Source organism: Vombatus ursinus, unplaced genomic scaffold (genome assembly GCF_900497805.2).
Source record: "Vombatus ursinus unplaced genomic scaffold, bare-nosed wombat genome assembly UNPS02005236.1, whole genome shotgun sequence".
Classification (NCBI taxonomy): Eukaryota; Metazoa; Chordata; class Mammalia; order Diprotodontia; family Vombatidae; genus Vombatus; species Vombatus ursinus.
Genome location: NW_020945014.1, coordinates 991,186 through 1,012,916, shown reverse-complemented (window position 1 = coordinate 1,012,916; position 21,731 = coordinate 991,186). Strand labels below are relative to the sequence as shown.

Here is a 21,731-nt window from a genome sequence, read left to right as displayed (position 1 = left end):
CACAACCAGGAATGATCAGAGTTTTGTGGCCTCATCTCTCAATGTCTAAAGAGGCTAGTAGGCAGAACCTGTGCATCCAAGATATTGCTAGGGAAAAAGAGAAATGAGTCCTAGTCTGAGAAGGGAGAGACACAGCCTCTGTCCTCAGGAAGTCCCTGGTCTGCGGTGAAAACAGGGGCCTATATATGGAACTGGCACCCATCTATCTGGTATCAAAGCAGTTATAAGATTAAATCTAGTTAACTCAAAGGGGCCTCTGTCTTTCCTGCTGTAAAATAGGGGTGGGACTAGATGGCTTTGTAAGGTTTTTCTCAGTGTGATAGGATATGGAATTCTTGTTCTGAAGAAATCAGAAAATATCTATTAACTCTATTTAAAATACATGGTTGGGCAGGGAGCATCTGGAGGTCAGTAGCTGAGGGAAGTTCCCCTGGCAGATGGCAGTTAAGTGGGCTTGATCTAAGAAGACTGCCTGGAGGAGACAGCTGGGTATCTCCGGTCATCACAGGAAGGGAAGGGTCAAGATTCCACAATGTCTCTTAGTTCTTCCCTTTGGGTTTAGTCAAAGTCTCTGACACAGATTAGGAATAATAGGACCAAATTCCTTTAGAGCTAGAAAGCAATAAATCTTAAACCCCTTATTTTAGAAGTGAGGAAAGCGAGACCCAAAGGTGGGGAAGGCAATCATCCAAGAGAACCCAGCAAAGTAAGTCAACAAGTATTCATGAAATGCTTACTCCATGCCAAACAATATGCTAAGCTCTGAGAATACAAATGAAAACAAACAAAAAAGACCCTGCTGCCCTCTGTGAGCTTACATTCTAATGGGGGAAGACAAGCATTCTAAGACATGAGGTGGGGTGGGAATGAGAAGAAGGTACCCTTGAGGGTGTGGTCGCCAAGTCAGAAGAGTCAGGATTAAAATGGGAAAAAGAGACAAGGAGTAAACATGATTGGCCTAGGCACTTCTTCAAAATGGAGGTTCCAGGAGATCTGGAACTCTCCAATGGGAGAAGAGGGCCTCAAGGGCAGAGGGATCTTCTAAGGCGAGGAGGCTGCAGGGGTTAGAGGTGGTCTGGATCAGACTTCAAGGTCAGGCTCCTTTCCGCTACAACACAACGCAAGGTGACTCAAGTCACAGACTCCTGGACAAGTGGGGGGGAGGCTTCCTAGCCAGTACAGAGCGGAATTCTCCCTGGTCTAGGATGAACTAGAACATCATAGAATCATAGAACTACAAGGGACCTTTCGGTGTTTGGTAAACCTTAAAGTACTTTATCCTTGTGCCTTGTTATTATTATTAATATTATTATTAGTGGTGGTGGTGGTGGTAGTATTATATCCAACTACCTCGTGTTATAGACTGAAAACTGAGGTCCAGAGAGGGGTCACAAAGTCATCCAATAAGTCAGTGTCAGAGCCTAGACGCTGGACTTGAACCCAGGTCTTATAGCTCCCAGACCAGGACTTCTCCCTTCTGCCAACATCACCGGAGATTTAGGTCAGATGGGAAGAAGGATAATGAAGGTGATAACCTGCCGGAATAGTGAGATTGTGAATGGCTTGCCAAGAAACAGGTCTGTGCAACTCAAGCTGGCATTTGAGGAAAATCGCCTGTCGGCCTTGGGTTGTGACTAGATGTGAGAATGTAAGACTTGGTATGCTTTTCAAGGTGCCTCCCCTCCATCCCCTTTAATCCTTCCAGCAGCTTGTGGAGGGAAGGACTGGAGTTATTCTCCCCTGGGACTAGAACCTAGATCTCCTGACTCGGATGCCGTGGTTCTTCCCTAATTACTCTGCTAAGTCAGATAGTACAGGGATGTTGAGCGCCGTATTTTTTCTTAATTGTCAATTAACGAGCATTTATTTTCTCTTCTAACTCCCCTTTTACCTCCCCCACCCACTGAAAACAGAAAAGGGAAAAGAAAAAAAAATCCTTATATAAATATGTTTGGTCAAGCATGTCCAAAAATATATGTCTAATTCTGTACCTTCAGTCTGCCACCTCTCTCTGTGGTTTGACTGTACTTGGGATCAGAAGTTCTGGATTTTAATCTCGGACCGGATGTTTACTACCTTTGTGATTCAGTTTCCTCATCTGTAAAATAAGGGCCTAGAAGACCCCTCCCGATACTTCCAGCTCCAAATCCACTGAATCTCAACTTTCAATGCCACGGGCTCTGCCTCCTCTTACCTCTCTCACCCCCCAGGGAGCCCACAGCCCAGATCACAGGACCTGAAGCTAGAAGGGAGGTTTTTCCATTATGTTATAGTGGGGAGTCCTTTTGTGTATGGATTGGAGTAGGTGACTGGGGAGATTTCTTCCAAATCTGAAATGCCGTGACTTTGTGGAACCCTAAAGATCATCTAGCTTGCCTCCTTCATTTTTCAGATTGGGAAACTGAGATCGTAGGGGTAATCCGACTTAATGACAGTTACACTATTAGTAATTACAGCTGGGATGAGAAGCCAGGTCCTCTGTCTCCAAATTCAGATCATTCTCCCTGACCCCATGTGGCCTCCTGGGCCCCTCCTCTGTCTAGCTGGGGAGGCCAGATTCACACAAGATTCACACACAAGTTACAGAACATGAACAGGGTGAGTTGAGACTGAGTTGAATGGGTCAAACTCTAAGCAATGTAGAATTTTGGAGAAGGGAGAAATCTCCACAGCTGGAATATTCTAGAAAAGCTTCCTGGGGGAGCAGGATGGAAGATATTCAGGAACAAGGCTCCTCAGTGGTTCTGTAGGAACCTGCCTTGAAGCTCAGTAGGGTTGGGCAGCCCATGAGGTGACTTCCCAAAACAACCTTCCCAGGAAACATCCCTGGGACCCTTCTTAGTACAACACTGCTTAATTATCTCCCTCTGCCCTAGTGCCCTGCCCCAGGCAGGCCTGGGATTCTGTGCCATCCCCACCCCCAATCCCTTAAACTGACTTGGTTTCTTTTCTAGAGCATTGGAAGGTCCTTTTTTGGACACAGTACCCATTAAATATAATCCAACAAAAATGTATTAAAGACTTCCTGGGTGCAGAGCCCTGGGCCCAGCACTGGGAAAGTTGTAAGGTTTAGATAAAACTCAGTTCGTACCCTCTTTGAAGCTTCAGGTCTATCAGGGCCATGGGACACAAACACAAATAACCTTAATTCACCATGTTACCTGATAAATGCATTGGAGTCCTACAAACAAACTGCTACATGAGGTCAGAGGGAAAGGCTTTTTTTGGGGGGGGGGGTATGGGGGGGTGGAGAAAAGATCAGAGAAAGTTTCCTAGAGATGGTATTTGAAATGGATTTTAAAGGAGAGGTGAGCAGCTGGGTGCATCAGTAACTAGATCATGGGACCTGGAGTCAGGAAGACCTAACTTTGAAATCTGCCTCAGACTCTTCACAAACTATGTGACCATGAGCGAAGTCACTTAATCGGGTAGCCTCATCTGTAATGTAAAATGGGATTAATAACAACACATACTTCACAGGGTTATTATTCTTTGCAGACTTTAAAGGGGTACACACACACACACAGTCTTAGTGAAGTTTTAAGTTTTCATAGGTTATATATACATGTGGGGTTTTCTCAAAGTCGCATACATATACACATACATGTATATATCATATATATATAGTCATATCATATATGTATATATGTTAGCTATTAATATTCAGTGGAAGAGATAGTCTGAGAGGCTAAAACGGAGCTGACTCCTATACTCTCAAAGGTCAATGATTGACTTTGGCTTGAGGAAGGGGAGGGAAAATTCCCAAGTGTCCCACTTCTTGTAAGTTCCTTGAGGGCAAGCACTGTTTATTGTTTATTATTTGTTTGTTTTAGTATAAGTTTGTATCCCCATTGCCAGGATACTATAAAGAAGGTAAGGAATGAGAAGAGAAGGGGAGGGATGGGATTTGGCATTGGGCAGCTACGTGGCACAATGGATAGAGTGGCAGAGACAGGAAGAGCTGAGTTCAAATGTGACCTCAGACATTTACTAGCTGTGTAACCCTGGGCATGTCACTTAACCTTGTTTGCCTCAGTTTGCTCCTCTGTAAAATGAGCCGGAGTAGGAAATAGCAAACTCCTTCAGTATTTTTACCAAGAAAACTCCAAATGGGTCACAAAGAGTGGGACACAACTGAAAGTGACTAAACCACAATAAAAAAAAATAGATTTTGGAGGGAAAGGATTTGATATGGGCTGATTCAGAGACTATTAGTGTCCTCATCGTAGCAGGGATGACCACTTGTCAGAGATGCTCTAGTGTGAGGCTCCTTAACCTGAGATCTGTAAAAAAAAAGTGTAAAAGTTTTTGATAATGACATTTCAATGTAGTTGTTCCTTTTGTCATCCTACAGATGTCATGGCATGCATTTAAGCCCATGCTTCTGAGGCTCCATAAAAGGGTTTCATGACACAGACGCAAACAAGGTTAAAGACCCCTGACCTAACCCAGTGCCTTCATTGGACACATGAGGAAACGGACCCAGGGGAGAAACGGCTTGCCCAAGGTCACAGAGCTTTTAAGTGGCAGAATTAGGGTTGGAACTCTGGTCCTCCCAGTCGTTCAGCACTCTTCTCTCTCTGCGGAAACAAGAGTGGAGCAGACCCTCCAAGGCAGGCTTTTCCCCGAGCAGGCCTGGGGTTGCTAGAGATGCGAAGGCTAAAATAAGAAAGCAGAGAAAAGGTAGGGCCAGCCAGAGCCTGCAGGTGGCCCGGCCCAATTCTCTGGGCCCAGCAGGGGCTGACAAGAAAAGAGGCCGCCACAGATGAAGGCAGGCCAAACTCTGTCTGGACTCCCGCATATCCTGGTGGCCTGGCCTCCTTTCCTAATTGGATGTGGCTTCCACAGGTGATTTTAGAGAGACAGACCCAGCACGGAAGTGGTGGACAGTCAAGAGCCCAAGGCTTGGTGCCGCTGGACTCAGGTTCAGATCTCATTTCTGTCACGGACAACTGGTTCAGCCTTGGACAGATCACTCAGTCTCTTTAGACCTGTATCCTCATCCAGGAAAAAAAAAGGAGAGTGGTCTAGGTCAGGGATTCTTAACCTTCCTTGTGTCCTAGACCCTTTGGCAGTCCAAACATCTTCTCAGAACAATTTTTTTCTAAAGTAAAAAAAAAATTTTAAACTAATAAGTGAAGGAAATGCTGAATTTTAGTTAGAGGTTAGAGAAATAAAGATATATATATATATATATATAGACATATATATGCATGTGTATACATATATGTGCATATAATGACATACATATACACTCACATATGCACATGTATATATGTGTATGCATGCAATATATGTATGTACACATATAATATTCCCACCTCTCCCACAGTTATGAAAAATGTACTATATTAAATGAGAATCTAAGATAACAGCAGGTCCTATTTCTTAAAGGATTACAACGCAGTTTGTTTGCCACAGCCCCATGAGACAGGTAGAAAACCATTAGTCAAAAATCAGGTGGGGATTATGACTGACCTGCCCCTGTGAAGGAGCCTAACTCTGAGGCCGTATAAGCACTTAATAACCAGCTATGAGAAGACTTGAGTCCTCAGCCCTGCCTTGTTTGTGACCTTGGGCAAATTATCGGAATTCCCTGGGCCTGTTTCCCCATCTTGGGGCCTGGGTAACCCTTCTTCATCCCTGAGCTGTGCCGAATTTTATGTTTAGGAGGTGGGGGCAGGAGGGAAAGGGAGATAGACCAGCCCAGCTCAGGATAAGGCCTACCTGAAGTGACCTTTCTTTGGATATCAGGGTCCGGTGCAAAGAATGCTAGCCGTGCTATCCTGGCCCTTACATCTGCTAGCTGGGGGTCATGGTCAAGTCAGTTTCCAAGCCTCAGTTTCCTCATCTGTAAAAAAGGGAGTGAGAACTCCCTGAAGGCATCAAAATGGTTTATTGGGGTGTCTGCTAACCTGGGTTCCAATCTTTGTTTTTCTTTTGCTGCCTGTGACCTTCATTAAGTCATTTAGTCATCAAATCATTTATTATTTTAATTTACATCTTTTGTTTTTGCATTGCCTAGATTTCTCTCTGTTTGCCTTCCCCTCCCTCCTTCCAGAGAACCATCCTTATAAAACAAAGAATTTTTCATTGTCATTTAACTTCTTTGGGAAAATAGCTGTGTGAAGGATGTGAAGTATTCTAGAAATGAGTGTTACTAGTTTTTTTCTGAATCTCATTCCCTGACACTGAAGCTTCCTATCATGGTGGATAGAATACTGGGCCTCGAATCAAGAAGACCTGAGTTCAAAAACTGCTTCTGACATTTACTCATTATTTGACCATGGGCAAATCATGTCCCGTCCATGTGCCTCAAGCATCTCTCTAGGATTTATCTCCTAAGTCAGAGCAGACAGTCTGCGACCTGTGTTGCCCTATACTGACAAAATCACTGATCTTTTTTGAAAAAAAATTCTGTCTTTTAAATATTTTATTGATGCTCGTTTTTTTTAAAAAGATTGTTCTCACTTCCCAGTGGACCCGCCTCATCCCCAGAGAAACCTCCCTAATAACAAAGAAGTATACATTTAAGCAAAATAATTCAGTGATGGTGGCTATGCCTTACAATGCATACCTTCATCCGCCCTGATTGTGCACCACCTCTCTGCTGAGAGGCAGCCTCCCAAGTCTCACTCCCTGCTGTCCTCCTCCTGGTCTGGGCTCCTCCAGGGATTTCTGTTCTAGAGTTACCAGGTGGGTGGACCTCAGGGCCTCAGAGGATTATTTAGGCTATATACTCTCTGCTGGTGACCTGGTCTTCTCCTTTCAATGACCACTTGACCCTAGGTAAGTCACTTAACCATTCATTGGCCAACAGCTCTATAAGAAGACATTCAGATTTACTGACTCCATGTTGAATCACCCACTGAGGAGGGTCTGAATTTCAGGATGTGAGCAGAGGGTTTGTAGCCAATGAAGCCGGCCCTGTCGCTATGCACCAAGTTTCATGCTATCCAAAGAGCTTCATACCCATCGCCTTACTTGGTCCTACCCGCAGCCCAGTGGTCAGAGCAGGGATTATTATCTCCATTAGGCAGGTAAGGAAACTCAGGCCAAGATAAAGAAACATGGTCAAGATCACACAGATAGAAGCTGGGCCTGGAGTAGAACCCAATTCTTGTGGTTTTTAGGCTAGAGTTATTTAGAAAAAAGTGAGGGCTGTTGTTAGCAACATCATGGAATGCCAGCTGTTGTTCATACATGACATCCCATCCCTGTGCCTTGGCACAGTCTGTCCCCCGTGTTTGGAGTGGCACTCCCTCCTCATTTCTAGCTCTCAGAATCTTTAGCTCTCTTTGAAGCAAAATTTGGGTGCTGCCTTTTCCACAAGGCCTCCTCTGATCCCCTCAGTAATTAATGAACTCTACCTCTTCAAATTACTTTATATTCACTTTATGTTTTCTTTTTTGTATTCATGTATTCCACTAAGTCAGTTGTAAGATCCTTGTGGGCAGGTACCGGTTCTTTATTTTTTCTTTGTATTTTATTTTGGTGTAATTAATGCTTATTGGATTGAATTGAAGAATAGTCGCTGAAGGGACCAGACTAGCCATTCCATTTAAGGCCCCTTCCAGCTCTGATGATAGAGGCTCATTTCCTTCCCCATTTAGGGCCCAGTACATGACGGATACTCAGGAAGTACTCAGGAAATACTTGTAGGATAAAGCTCAAAAGGAATGTGGGGAAACATTGGGAAGCATCCAAGCAGGACCAGGGAGGAGATGGGGGCAAGGGAGGCCAGCTGCCCTGTCCTAATGAGAGCAGGAAGAGGCAGATGGCCACAGCAGATCGGGGTCGGGGAGGGAGGGGGAGAAGCAGGCTGGAGGTGCTTGGAGAATGAGCCCTTCATCAAGTAGTGCATGTCCATTTGCAGGTGACAGCACAACAGGCCAGGCCCCAGGGTCTCTAGCCAGCCGGCCAGCATTGAATAAGAAGCTAGCTAGCCAAGAGAATGCATTTCCTTTTCGGGGGTCATCCCCTTGGTCATTCCCTCCTTCCCCCTGCCTCCAATCAGGATGCTATATGACCTTGTATTCTATTAGAGTAATTCCTTCTCCCTTGGAGGATAATTTGCACCTTTATAATGGCAACGGTGGCCTTGGACATCTTCCTTTCCCATCATGGACCTTGGTTTCCTTTTCTGTAAAACTAAGAGTTGTGATAAATTGGTTCCTTAAAGTCCTTTCTAGTTCTGACATCCTGAGATTCTCAGTTGTATTGACTTACTAATAAGAAGGAAAAACCTATTAGGAGTTGGGGGCTCTGTGTTGTTTCTGCTGAAGGGAGAGGGATTGCGCTGATTTCATCCACATACTGTCAGCCAGGCTTTCTGGTGACCTACAGCATGTGTTTTGATACAGATAGTCTGGTTTAGACCCAGTCTGTGACCAGATCAGGGTTCAGGCTATGACCGTGGGACCCTACACAAGTCTCTTAACCAGTGTCCAACACCGCTCTTTAAAATGACATTCAGAGGAAGGGTTAATTTTGATTGATAGGTCACACATCTGATCCCCTCTTCCTCAAAATGCTTATCATTGCTATTGAACTAAAAACCAGTGACATTTATAGAGTGTTTTAATGTTTTCAAAGCACTTTATTCACATTATTTCATTTGATCTTAACAGCAATCTTGTGAGGTAGGTGCTGTCATTATCCCTGTTTTACAGATGAGGAAACTGAGGCAGACTTACCCAAGATCCCATAGCTAGTAGTTGTTGGAGGCAAGATTTGGTACTATGTTATTTTCTGACTTAAAGTCTAGTGCTCTTTCTGATTTAGTCATCAGCAAATAATAACAATTCACATTTAACTAGAATTTTAAGGTTATCAAGCTATTTTCCTCACATTAGCCCTGGAAAGTAGACCGTATAAGTATTTTTTTGATCTGTGTTTTTCAGAAGAGGAAAAATCTCAGTTCCAAGAATTGAAATGAGTCATTGTGTGACTTGGGGCTAGTTACCTCCCTGCCCTGTACCTCAGTTTCTCCATCTGCAAAATAAAGATCTCTAAGGTCTTTTCCAACTTTATGACTTTACGATCACAAAACTCCCCCCACCCCCACCCAGAATAATCACAGGATATCAAAGCTGGAGATACATTAGAAAATATCTAATCCAAAGTCCTCATGTGACATAGAAAGGAGGAAACTGGAGCCCATAAGGAAAGGGAATTGGCCTAACATGACATTGGCAAAGCAGTGCCAGATGTGAGATTAGAACCCAGATTTCCTGAAATGACTCTTACAATAGCCCTGTGAGGGCAGTAGTGTAGGAATAATGTGCCCAATTAACAGATGAGGAGAGTAAGGCACCAAGAAGGGAAATGACCTGCCCAAAGTCTCACCTAGAGAGGTCAAAGGATCATAGATGTAGAACTGGAAAGGACCCTTAGAATCTATCCAGTCCATCTCTCTCATTTTATCGATGAGGAAACTGATGGCCAAGAATTTTAGGTGACTTATCCAAGGTCACAAAGATAGGCAACACTGGAGACAGGATTTGAACCCAGAACCCTTGGTCTTTCCAATTCACCATTCTGCCTCCAAAGTCTCCAACGCTGACAACCAAGGAATTGTAGGATGGTAGCGTTAGAACTCTAAAGGATCTCAGAGTCCAATCCTCCAGGTAAGGAAACTAAAGTCAGAGGATTTCAAATAACTTGCCCAAGGTCATAGAGAAACAAGAATTTGAACCCTTCTCACTGCAGAACCTGTGTTCTTTCCATTTTACTGCCATGTTGGGAAATAGGAATACTAGTACATAAAAGGTACTCAAATGTTTGTTAATGGATCAAGATAATTAGAGATGACGTGAGCAAATGTTGAGTTATGTGACGTAGACAGACCTATAGGAATTCCCAGGACGGAGAAATCAGCAAGGGTCAGGCATTCCTGAAGGAGGTGGAACGTGAAGGATGAAAAAGTTGGTCAACATGGTGGGGCAAGTAGAGAGACAAGGAAGTAGGAATGCTCCTAATTTAGGGAAAGGACAATGAGGAGATGGGCTGGCTGGAACAGAGGGAGGCCAAGTAATAAGGCGACAGATTGTGTTAGGCATTTTTAAGGCTTTGAATGCCAGGCTGAAGTATTTGGACTTGGTCTTTTGAAGCACCGAGCTCCCTGAGTGGGCATGAGTTCTGAGGGATGTGAGAAGCTCTGTCCCTTTCTCTCCATGACTGAGGTCTCTCAAAAGGGGTGCCTTTAGGATTCAAGCCGCACCCAGAGAATGGACCTCAATGCCCCGAAAGCAGGAGAGAGGTGGAATGCGGGGAGGTAAAGAGAGGGTGCTCTCAGGTGCATCAGTGTTCCTGGATGTGATTCTTCTTTGTGTCAGCTGGTAAAGTAGGTTAGAGTAGCTGGAGGCCAGCATAACGCTGGAGACAGATGTGACCCCAGACTGAAAGGAAGGGAAGGTGATAGAAGAAGGAGACAGGCAGATATCCAGAGAGATAGAGGCAGAGGCATAGAAAAAGATACAGAGAGGAACTGAGAGAGGGAATGACAGAGAAAGTAATAGCAAGAGAGAGGGAGAATAAGACAGACAGAGAGAGGAGAAAGACAAAGGGACATAGAAACAAGGGGAAGAGAGAGAGAGAATGACCGACAAAGTGGTAGCAAGAGAGAGGGAGAAAAAAGACAGGGAGAAATAAAGACACAGAGAGGAGAAAAACAAAAGGACATAGAAATGGGGGGGAGAGAGGGAGACGAACAAAGACAGAGACAGAGAGCTATAGACAGGGATAGAATGAAAGGGAAAGCAATAGAGACAGGGAGGGAGGGGGGAATAAAAGAAAGAAGAGGGAGGAAGGAAGGAAGGAAGGAAGGAGAAAGAGGAAAGTGGAATTATCAATATAGTTCCTTCTGTGGATATTGTGTGAGACCCTTAAATAATTGTTAGTTGTCCCACTTTAAACTGCCAAATTCCATTCCACCCCTATACTATTCAAATACCCTGAGATATAGTTGAGAACAGCAGGTGGGGATCTTAGCTCAAAGCCCTATGAATGTGAGTAAGGGATTAATTACTAGGATGAACAGACAGAGGGGAAAAGAATCTTAGAATGTGAGAACTGGAAATCACCTTAGAACACAGATAGAATTTAGAGCTCTGAGGGACCTTTGAAGCAATCTGCTCCAAATCTCTTCCTTCCCCCACCCCCGTTTGACAAGTTGGGGAACTGAGGCCCAGAGAGGAGAAGTAACTTACTCATAATTGCGGTGAATTATTTTCAGAATCAGGTCGACAGGCTTTTGATCCTGGTGGGAAATTATCAGGTGCATTTCTATAGAATCTCTTGTTTTACAGGCAGGAAAGCGAAGGTCCAGAAAGGTTAATTCCTAACTTCCTCCATACCCTAGATTTCTTTGTACATCCTTTAAAATGTATTTTTGATCCAGACTTGTGATTTCACTTATCTAGAGCAGGGGCTGGCATGGCAGGGAGATGTCTGGGCTGCCTACTAGACTTAGTGCCTGCTCCCCAATGAGGAGAGCAAGACCCCAGGGTGGGAGCTGGAGAACCTAATAAGAGAATCTTAATAAGCCTTGACGTACTATAGAGATGCAAGCTTTTCTCCTGCCTTGGCTTGAAGTCTTTAATCACAGGGAGCTTATTGTCTTCCAAAGAAGTGAATTCCTTTATTGGATAGCTACGATTATTAGAGTGGTCTTTGTAGCTGGTGACCTTGATGCCTTTTCTTCCTTCTGCAATGAATGAGCCTCCTTCGTCTGCCCAGTCTTGGGTTGTGCTCTGCTTGGGGGTGGGGGGAGAGGCAGAAGTTGGATACCCAGTTGGGGAGAGACGAGCCTTCTTCTTTACTCCTCCCTCACCACAAAAGAGAGAGAGAGAGAGAGAGAGAGAGAGAGAGAGAGGGAGGGAGAGCACCAAATGTCAAGTGCTTGGCTGTGGGACTAGTCAGTGAGTGCTTTAGGAGGACAGAAAGGTCAGTATTGGCTAGGCAAGGTCAGGGAGGGTAGGCAGGGAGCCAGGAGGATGTCAGCCCTGAGTCTTTCCTTGAAGAATGGTTAGGAAAGGAAGGGAGTACCTTTCCGAAAGCAGGAGGAGGAAAAGAATGAAAGAAAGGAGGAGGCCAGTGAGAACACATTTCATTTCTAGTCTCAGGTTAAATCTCATTCCTCCATCCTCCTGACACTGCCTCCCCAAGAAACTAACGATGTCATGGGGTCACGGACAAAGCCTTAGACTGGGAGCCAAGAAATAGGGGTTCTTGTCCTGACTCTGCCGCTGACTTGGAGCCCCAACCTTCTGCCCCCTGCCGTTCATGGCCTTGTGGCATGGAAAAAGCTAGAAGGTTCCATGGGTTCCACTGCATTGCAGACTCTTTATTTATAGAAGAGGGACCCTAGGCCCAGAGAGGGAAAGGGGCTTCCCAATTTAGCAAGTGAGTCGGGGCTAGGTTTGAAGTCTAATCTACCCCTTCCCACTCCATATGAGTCCGTCCCATTTGCTTCTATTACATTTTTCCATTCCTTCCTATGCCAGGGGTTGACACTGACATGTTCCCTTCCCCCACGGGGTATGTGTGTGTGTGTGTGTGTGTGTGTCTCTCTCTCCCTCTTGCAGAACATGGAAAAGGTGATTGTCCCCTCAGTCACTCTCATCGTGGGCTGCGGCGTGTCCTCCCTGACCCTGCTACTCCTCATCATCATCTACGTTTCTGTGTGGAGGTAGGCAGGCGACTGACGGGTTCTCAGGAAGCCCCTTGGGATGTGGATGGGGGCCTGTTGGCTGCGGGGGGTGGGGAGTGGACGGCTTTCAGACTTGATGTGGCAACAGTCGCTGTCCTGACTGCCTTGTCTTATCAGATGTTTCGGTGTCGTTTGGATGGGGCAAATCTGGGTTTCAATTCTGACACTGATAAATGTTTGACCCTGGACCTCTGTTGCCACATCCATAAAATGGGGAGAACAAACTCATTTCCCATCCCTTCTCTCCCTTCCTCCTTTCATTCTTCCTTTGTTTCCTCCTTTCCTTCCTTCCTTCCTTCCCTCCTTCCCTTTCTCCTTCCCTTCATTCCTTACTAATTCCCTTCCTTTTTCCTTCCCACGACATTGTGAAAGTTAAATGACCTGGGATTTTGACAAGTGGGGCTTTGAGGCAGTGTGGGGTAGTGAATAAGGCACTGGAGTCAAAAAAACCTGAGTTCATATCCTGCCTCAGAGGCTTACTCGATGTCCTACCTTGAGTGAGTCATTAACTCTCTGTGTCTCAGTTTCTCTTAGCTACAAAATGAAGGGGTTGGACTGTGTCCTCTAAGGTCCCTTCTAGCTCTAAATCAGTGGGGTAGATCAGTCCATAGGCTAGTGCTGGGGGAGTGACTGCTATATGCCCACCCTGATGCTTGCTTTAGGACACTTACCACGTGGCTCACAAGAGAAAGACAGTATTAGAAAGACAAGACACCTCAAATGCGAGTCAGGAGACTGAAGTTTGTCTATGCAGTGGCTTACGTGAATGGGGGGGGATGCTTCCTGTACCTCAGTTTTCCCCTCTGTAACCAAGGGAGAAGAATACTTTCCCTGACCTGATTATCTCCCAGAGGGTTTTGTGAAGATTTAATGGAATTCTAAGTGCAATCATGCTTTAAAAAGTTAGAGCCCTATTCAGATTTAGCACATTAACGCTAGAATGACCTTAGAACATAGAACACAATATAAAATCCAGAGGAGGACTTCAAGATCAACTAATACAACCTTCATATTTGACAGATGGAAAAACTGAGGCCCAGAGAGGGGAAGGGACTTACGCAGGGTCACCCAGCCAATCAGTGACCATGATGGAATATTATGATAAATTGTTTTTATAGGTGGGGAAATTATCTCCCAAAGTCCTAGGAACCAGCTACTGGTTTATTTCCCCAGAGGCATCAGCCAACATGATCTGATCTCTTTTCTCACCCCCACCCCTTCCTCACACTCAGCTGCCAATCATCCTGAATTCTGGTAGAAAAGGAAAATGGAACCAGCTCCCTACACTGGGGTCACATCGACCTGTTCTGCCTGCAGGGCTGCCCGACCCTGGGAGCCTGTCGGGAACTGTCAGGTTCAATTATCAGTGACGTCATACTGGCTAATGACCTTATCCGGCTGGCTGGGGCTGACTCCAGAAGCAGCTGGGTGTATCCATGGAAAGCACTCTGGGCAGGCAGTTACAGAACTTCTACCTCTGGTTTGCTTTGTGACCTTGGACTAGTCACTACCTTGTTCTGTGGTTTCTTGTACAATTACGGCATCAGAGAATGTGATCTCCAAGGTCCTGTGCAACTCAGGCATTTGATGTTTTACTGTTCTCTATTCCAGATTTCTTTTGAGCTCTAATAGGCAGCTAGATAGAGGGCTAGGCCTGGAGTCATCCTCCTGAGTTCAAATCCAGCCTTAGACACTTACTAGCTGTGTGACCCTGGGCGAGTCACTTAACTCTGTTTGTCTCAGTTTCTTCATTTGTAAAATGAACTGGAGAAGGAAATGGCAAACTACTCCAGTACCTCTGCCAAAAAAACCCCAAATGGGGTCACAAAGAGTCAGACATGATTGAAATGACTGAACAACAACAAAATTGTATGTTCTGTGTTCTAAGGGCCTTTCCAGTACTAACACTCTATGTTCTAAAACATTCTCTGTGCTAACGCCCCTTTGTCCTGTAACGTTCCCTATTTCAAGGTCCCCTCTAGTTCTAACATTCTGTATTTTGTCGTTTAAACGCTCTGTGTCCTAAGACACATCTCTAACAGCCTATGACCTGTTTTTAGACCCAAAGGACCCAATTGGGCTGGTTTTTGTTTGTTGGGAGGGAGGGGATTGGCAAAGATTTTCATCGACTTCACATATCTGAGGGATTGGATAGACTGAAGCAACCAGTTGTTTTGCGCCTCGGGGTTGTTGACTGCTCCAGTATGCACTTCAGTCCTTACTATACGCACTCACATGTATACCCTTACACATACACTCTCTACAGTTACATATACCCATTTCCACTCACAAACATGCTTACATACACAGGTTCACACATCTATTTGCACACACCACATGCACATTCACTAGGATACATATGCACATACACACTCTCACCCAAGACAGTATGTGGGGGCATATCATATACACAAATATTGATCAAGTGGGCTAGCCATACACAGATGGTTGCAAAGTGAGGACAGAGACATGGGACAACATACAGAGAGCCAGAAGGGACCCTACAGGTCTTCTGACTCCATCCCTGTATTTTATAGGTGAGGGAAGGGAGGACCTAAGAGGTAGGAAGTGATGGAGCTGGAATTTGAACCCAGGTCCCATAACTCCAAATTGATTACTTTCTCTTTTGACTTGATATTGGTCCATGTTGGGTTCTATACCCCCCATGAAGGAGTTCCCTGAGGCCACAGTGGATAATGTCTCCTGTGGCATGTAAGTGACACAGAACCTTTCATTCTCCAGAAAAGGGTAAAGTTTTTTTTATTTGTGTTTTGTTTTGTTTTGTTTTGTTTTTTGTCCAGTTTTTTTTCACAATGTAGACACAGTCTAATAAGAATCTGACTCTTTATGTCCCTTCTCCTGTAGTGTCATTGTGGGGCTAGGATCATGGCTATTGTCATTGGCTCTCTATGGCTTATACCTCAGACCATGAGAAATTTTACAGGACCGTGCTGATCGTAGATTTAGGACCAAAAGGAAAATGAGGGGGTGATAAAATTTAACCCCTTCATTTAACAGGTAATGATGAGAACTAGAGTAGTTAAGTGAATTGTTCAAGGTTACACAGGTCTTAAGAGAAAGAGACAGAATCTGTGCCTAATCCTTTGATTCCAAGTGCAACACACTTTCTACTGGATGATACTCTTTCCCAAGACCTGATAAAGTCTTTGGAATAGGGAATATGATGATGATGGGATGATGGATTATCTTTGATGATGATGACACAGGTGTTGGAGATGATAACAGTGATCATGGTAATGGTGATTTTATTGAATGTGATGATGATGGTGATTATGGAGATGATGGTGATTGTGGTAATGGTAATGTTGATTTTATGAGATGTTGAGCTTGCTAGCCAATGAAAGAGAGAAGAGAGAGAGAGAGAGAGAGAGAGAGAGAGAGAGAGAGAGAAGAAAAAGAAGAGAGACAGAGACAGACAGAGACAAAGATAGATAGAGACAGAAAGTAATGCTAGTGGTGATGGTTATTATATAGATGGGGACTGGGGATGATTGTGATTATGTTCTCATGTGCCATCATCTGATGGCAATCATGGAGTTAGAGATAGGTGATTGTGGTAATGGTACTGTTGCTTTCATAAGATGGTTACCTAGCTAGCCAGCTACATGGAGAGAGAGACACAGAGATGGAGAGAGACAGAGAGGCAGACAGAGACAGAATAATGCTAGTGATAATGGTTATTATATAGATGGCAATGATTGTGATTATGTTTTCACCAGCCATCATCAGGTGATTATGGAAATGATGGTGATTGTGATAATGGTAATGTTGATTTTACAAGATGGTTACCTAGCTAGCCAGCGAGATGGAAAGAGAGACAGAGACAGAGAGACAGAAAGACAGAGAGACATACAGAGACAGAGAGAGAGTAATGCTAGTGATGATGGTTATTATATAGATGGGAATGATTGTGATTATGTTTTTACCTGCCATCCTCTGATGGTGACTATGGAGCTGATGGTGATGTTAATTTTATATCCAGTACTACTGTACTGATAGTAATTCTATGTAGTGATACTTATGAAGATGAGTGTGATGTTGATGGTGATGATAGGACTGGTGTTGGCAGTAATGGTGATGCTGAAGTCAGTTACATAGATGGTGATATGATGGTGCTCATTGTAATGATGCTGAAGAGGGTGTTTGGTGATCATGTAGGTAGTGAGAATAGTGAGGATGAATGATGAAATAGTGGTGTTGAAGCTGATTATATATAGATGGAAGGGTGTATGGGTATTCAAGGAACACTAGCACCTCTAGTGTGAGGGCTGCTTATCCACCTTTGGTGTCTGCCTGGCCCTCAGCTCTCACCTCTGCCTCCAAGAAGCTGTAGCATGTGCAGCAGCCACACCCCAGTAAAACCATTTTGGCAAATGGATTAAACCAGATTGAGGATACCAACAAGAATCAAACCTATCAGTGAGTTAGGGGATGTCTGCCCCAAACATGGGAAGACTTTCCTGGTAGAATGGGTGGATGAGAATAATTTGCTGCAGTAGCCACGAAGGTGCCTGAAGCAGGCATTGTGGAGCACTTAGAGCTTGGTCAGACATTGAAGATGCCAAGGTCGTCTACTGCATCCCAGGCCATCGCCAGTGATCCTAACTTTTGTCTTGCCACTGGACTTTGATGCCAGGAAGAGGGAGTGAGGTTGATGGCAGTGTGAAACTCTGCCTCACTTAAATCCAATTCACCCACAAGTCAAGACATCACTCTGTCATGTCATGGGTCCTCTTCAAAAACAAAGAACAGACAACATATAGACGGGGATGACCATTATGTAAATGTGAGGGATGGGATAGGAGCTAGACCTGGGTGATGAAACTTCCTCTACCAGTACATGCCAGCATGTTATCTGCCATTTATGGTTTTCGAGCATTACCTAGAGAAGAGGTGTCAAATACAACCAGTGCAGCCTGAAGCAGATTAAAATGTAATTTTAGCGAAATAAATAAGAATATAATAAAATATAGATAATGTGAATGTGTTGTTTTCTAAGTCATGAATTCTTATGTATGGTTTAGTGGCTCCCCCTTTCTATTTGAGTTTGACACCACTGGCCTGGAGCATTAATTTTCTTGTCCAGAGGTCCACAACCAGTATGTGTCCAAGGCAGGACTTGAACCCAGACTGTCCTGGCTTTGAGGCCAGCTATCTACTTGATGCAATAGTCTCTCTTATGATGAGGATGTGATTATGTCAATGATTAAGATGAAGTCAGTGAAGGCAATCATGATGGAAATGATGATTCTAAATGACTGGGCCACTTCCCAACTTAGGGTCCCTGAACAAAACACCAGGACCTATTGAAGGTATTTCTAAGACATTGGAACTGGTCCAGTGCCCTTCTTTTTCTTCTCTTCTCCAGGTATATCCGCTCTGAAAGGTCTGTTATCCTAATCAACTTTTGCCTCTCTATCATCTCTTCCAATGCCCTCATCCTCATTGGGCAGACCCAGACGCGAAACAAGGTAAGAATGCTCCTCAGATCCCACCCCACCCTTACAAATCACTAAAAACAGTGGATTCTCAGTTCAGTCCTAGCACGGGGATCTCCTAACACAATCGATAACCAAAATCCATCGAGATGATGCAGACAGAGGGCTTTATAGCTGAAAATGATTATGTTCGTGCAAGTTATCATTGCTAGATTCACAGAATTCCACAGTTGTGATAGATCTAAGAGATCCTTAATTTGGGCAGGGGGGTGAGGGAGGACAAACTTGGATGGGAAGATAAATTACATCTTTATTTTCAGTAACCTCTAACTGAAACCAAGCATTTTCTTCAACTAGAGGCAGCTAGGTGGCTCCATGGATAGAGTGCTACACTTGGAATCAGAAAGACAGACCCAAGTTCAAATCCTGCCTCAGACACTTACTAGCTATGTGACCCTAGGCAAGTCACTTAACTCTTATCTACCTCAGTTTCTTCAGCTGTAAAGATGATAATAAAGTTCATAATAGCATACCTTCCTTCCAGAGTTGTTGTGAGAATAAAATGAGCTAACATTTATGAAACATTTTTTCAAAATTTAAAGCATTATATAAATGCTACTGATGAAGAGGATGATGATGGTGGTGGTGGTGATGATGATGATGATGGATATAGGCAATATATTATTCTGAGGTCTCCATGAGCTTCATCAGATTTCAAAAGAGGTCCTCGGTTAAGAATTTCTGATTTGACCCAACCCTCTCAATCTGTAGAGGTAAAAAGGAGGGGGGAAACTGAGACCTAAAGAGGAAAGTAACTTTCCCAAGATGTCACAGGAGGCGAATAATGGAGCTGGCTTTTGATCAGCAGTCTTCACATTCCACACCAAGTGCTCTGTCTTCTATTTGCTCTGTCCACACGCAGGAGGCCCCTTATCATCTCTCCTTGAGAGAGCGATCCATCCTGTCCTTCTAAAGGAAGTCCCTTATGTTCTGGGTCAGTTCAAATTATTTGGAAGTTCTTCCTTGTGGTGACAAAAATATCCCTCCCTATAATTTTCCCTCCATTGTTCCTAGTTCCGCCCACTAAGGCAAAGCAGAATAAGTCTGAACCTTTCTTCTGTATCATAGCTCTTCAAATACTGAAAGACCTTTATCGTGTACCTCCTAAGTGTTCTTTTCTCCGGGCTAAAAATCCCCAATTCTTTTCAATTGATCCTTCTATGGCATGGTCTCTAAACCCCTCACCATCCTGATTGCTCTTTTCTGGACATATTCTAGCTAGCTAATGTCCTTCCTAAATGGTAGTACCCAGAACTTAGTCAATCAACAAGCATCATTAAGTGCTTACCATGTGCCAGGCACAGTGCTAAGCTTTGGCACTACAAAGAAAGGCAAAAATACAGTCCCTGCCCCACAGGAGCTCACGATCCCACGGAGAAGGCAACATGCAGATAACTGTACGTACAAGATATCCACAGTGGAAATGAAGAACTGAACATGAGTGGGGTCTGACCAGGGTGAAGGCCATTGGGATCATCCCCTGCCTCGATCCAGACCCTGCTGTGCCTTTATTCGCTCAGGCTAAGATCACACTTGAGTGTTTTGGCTCTTACTCCGTACTAGGCCATACATTTCTGTGTGTGAAGAGTTTTTGGAGAAGGGTGCTTGAAAAGTTGTTTTCAACTATTTTAATCCTTTGGGGATTAAACAAAAGGGAATAACCCCAACTAAAACCAGAGGGAATGCAGTCAAATGGAAGGAGACAATGAATCATCTCAGGCGCATGTCATAGAGGGAAAAGCCCCAGAGTGGATGGTGGTAACCCCAGATTCCCTTTCAGCCTTTACCACTGAACTTGCCACGTGACCTTGGCCAAGTCACACTTCCCTCCCTATGTCTCAGTTTCATTATCTGCAAAACAAAAAGGTTGGACTAAGGTTGCTTTTAGCTCTGACCTTCTTTGATAAAGTAACTTAATAGTAATTCCTTACTCTAATGACACTATTTCTAGTACTTCATTTCCCTGGTAGGAAATGCCCCGGGGAGGCATTAAGGAGCCTCTTATACTCAGTCAATTGTGACTTTTCCCCAGCCACAGATTGGACCCTAACTTTTGGGCCAGGGTGAAAGAGCCTTGATCTGACTGAACAGGACTCTGGTGGGATCACATCCTAACGTCACAGACTCAGCATGAATCCTAGTCATAAAATCAGCCACAATCCGGGTCACTGGATCTGAAAGCTGGCCCCAGATTGAGGCAGAAATCCATGTCCGGACCAAGCCCGAGTGATGGCCATAAGGGAGCTCTAATCCTGTTGTCATAGACTGAACCCCCACTCCCAGTCAGGGACTGAGCCCTAATCCAGGCCTTTGGTTGAATATTTACCCTGCTTATATACTGAGTGTAACTAACCCAGGTTGCAGCCTGAGCCCCCTGACCCTGGCGAAAGGTAGCCCTTGTCTACCTGTTATCTCCCACACGCTCTGGGCTGCCATGGTGTGGGGTTCACAGATGGCTCGGTGCAGCTCCTCCCTGCTCTAGCGGAAGCAGCTCAGAGGCCACTGGAGAGGCAGGGGAAGGGGTCTGGACCGTAGCGCGCTGTTCTGAGGGGTCAGGCTGGTGGACACATCCCGTCCCCATCCTCCCCCAACTTCCAACGCCTGGCATGGACCCTGCATTCCCTGCCCAGGTGATCTGCACGCTGGTGGCTGCCTTCCTACACTTCTTCTTCCTGTCCTCCTTCTGCTGGGTACTCACCGAGGCTTGGCAATCCTACATGGCCGTCACCGGGAGGCTTCGTAACCGCATCATCCGCAAGCGCTTCCTCTGCCTCGGCTGGGGTGAGTGGACCGGAGATCCCTCCCATGGCCCGGGCAAGGGGGTGGGTGGGACAGAGAACAGTGCCCTGGCTTGGGAGGAGGGACACCTGGGCTCCGTCCTAAAAGGAGGCATTTGGACCTCGACAATCTCTATATCCCTGCTATCTCTGTATCCTGGATTTTGTATCTCTCCTACTCTGCATCCTGGTTCTTTAGCTGGGCTCACCCAGTTCCCTTGCCTTATGTTGAAAAAAGATATGTTTTGGGTTTTTTTATCAGACTGTTTGCCTCAGTTTCTTCATCTATAAAATGGGGATAGTAATAGCATCTACCTCCCAGAGTTGTTCTGAGGATGAAATGAGATAATAATTGCAAAGTGTTTAGGACTGTGCCTGGCACATAATAAGCACTATCTAAATGTTAGCTGTTATTATTATGATTATTCGTTGTTGTAAGGATCAAATAAGATCATATTTGTAAAGCACTTTGCAAACCTTAAAGCACTATCTAAATGGTAGCTATTATTTTTATGATTATTATTACTGATGATGATGATAATGATGATGATGATGATAATAATAATAATAATAATAGCCAGTAGTGTAACATGGCCACCAAAAACCTTATGCCATTCTAGGCTCCATTAAAAGAGGCATCACTCAGACTGAGGAAGGCAGTAGTGCCAATGTCCTGTGCTTCACCTAGGGCATTGTATTTAGTTCTGGGAGAAGTCTGTCTAC

The 21,731-nt window shown here is 44.6% G+C and overlaps 1 protein-coding gene across 1 annotated transcript in view; it reads left to right on the top strand.

Annotated features, from left to right (window-relative positions):
• Positions 1–21,731, top strand: part of ADGRB1 (adhesion G protein-coupled receptor B1) — a 204,560-nt gene that overhangs the window by 124,606 nt on the left and 58,223 nt on the right. The window contains exons 18-20 of the mRNA XM_027845202.1: positions 12,588–12,691; positions 18,102–18,204; positions 20,862–21,012. Coding sequence (XP_027701003.1) covers positions 12,588–12,691; positions 18,102–18,204; positions 20,862–21,012 — 358 coding nt within the window. The remainder of the gene's footprint in view (positions 1–12,587; positions 12,692–18,101; positions 18,205–20,861; positions 21,013–21,731) is intronic.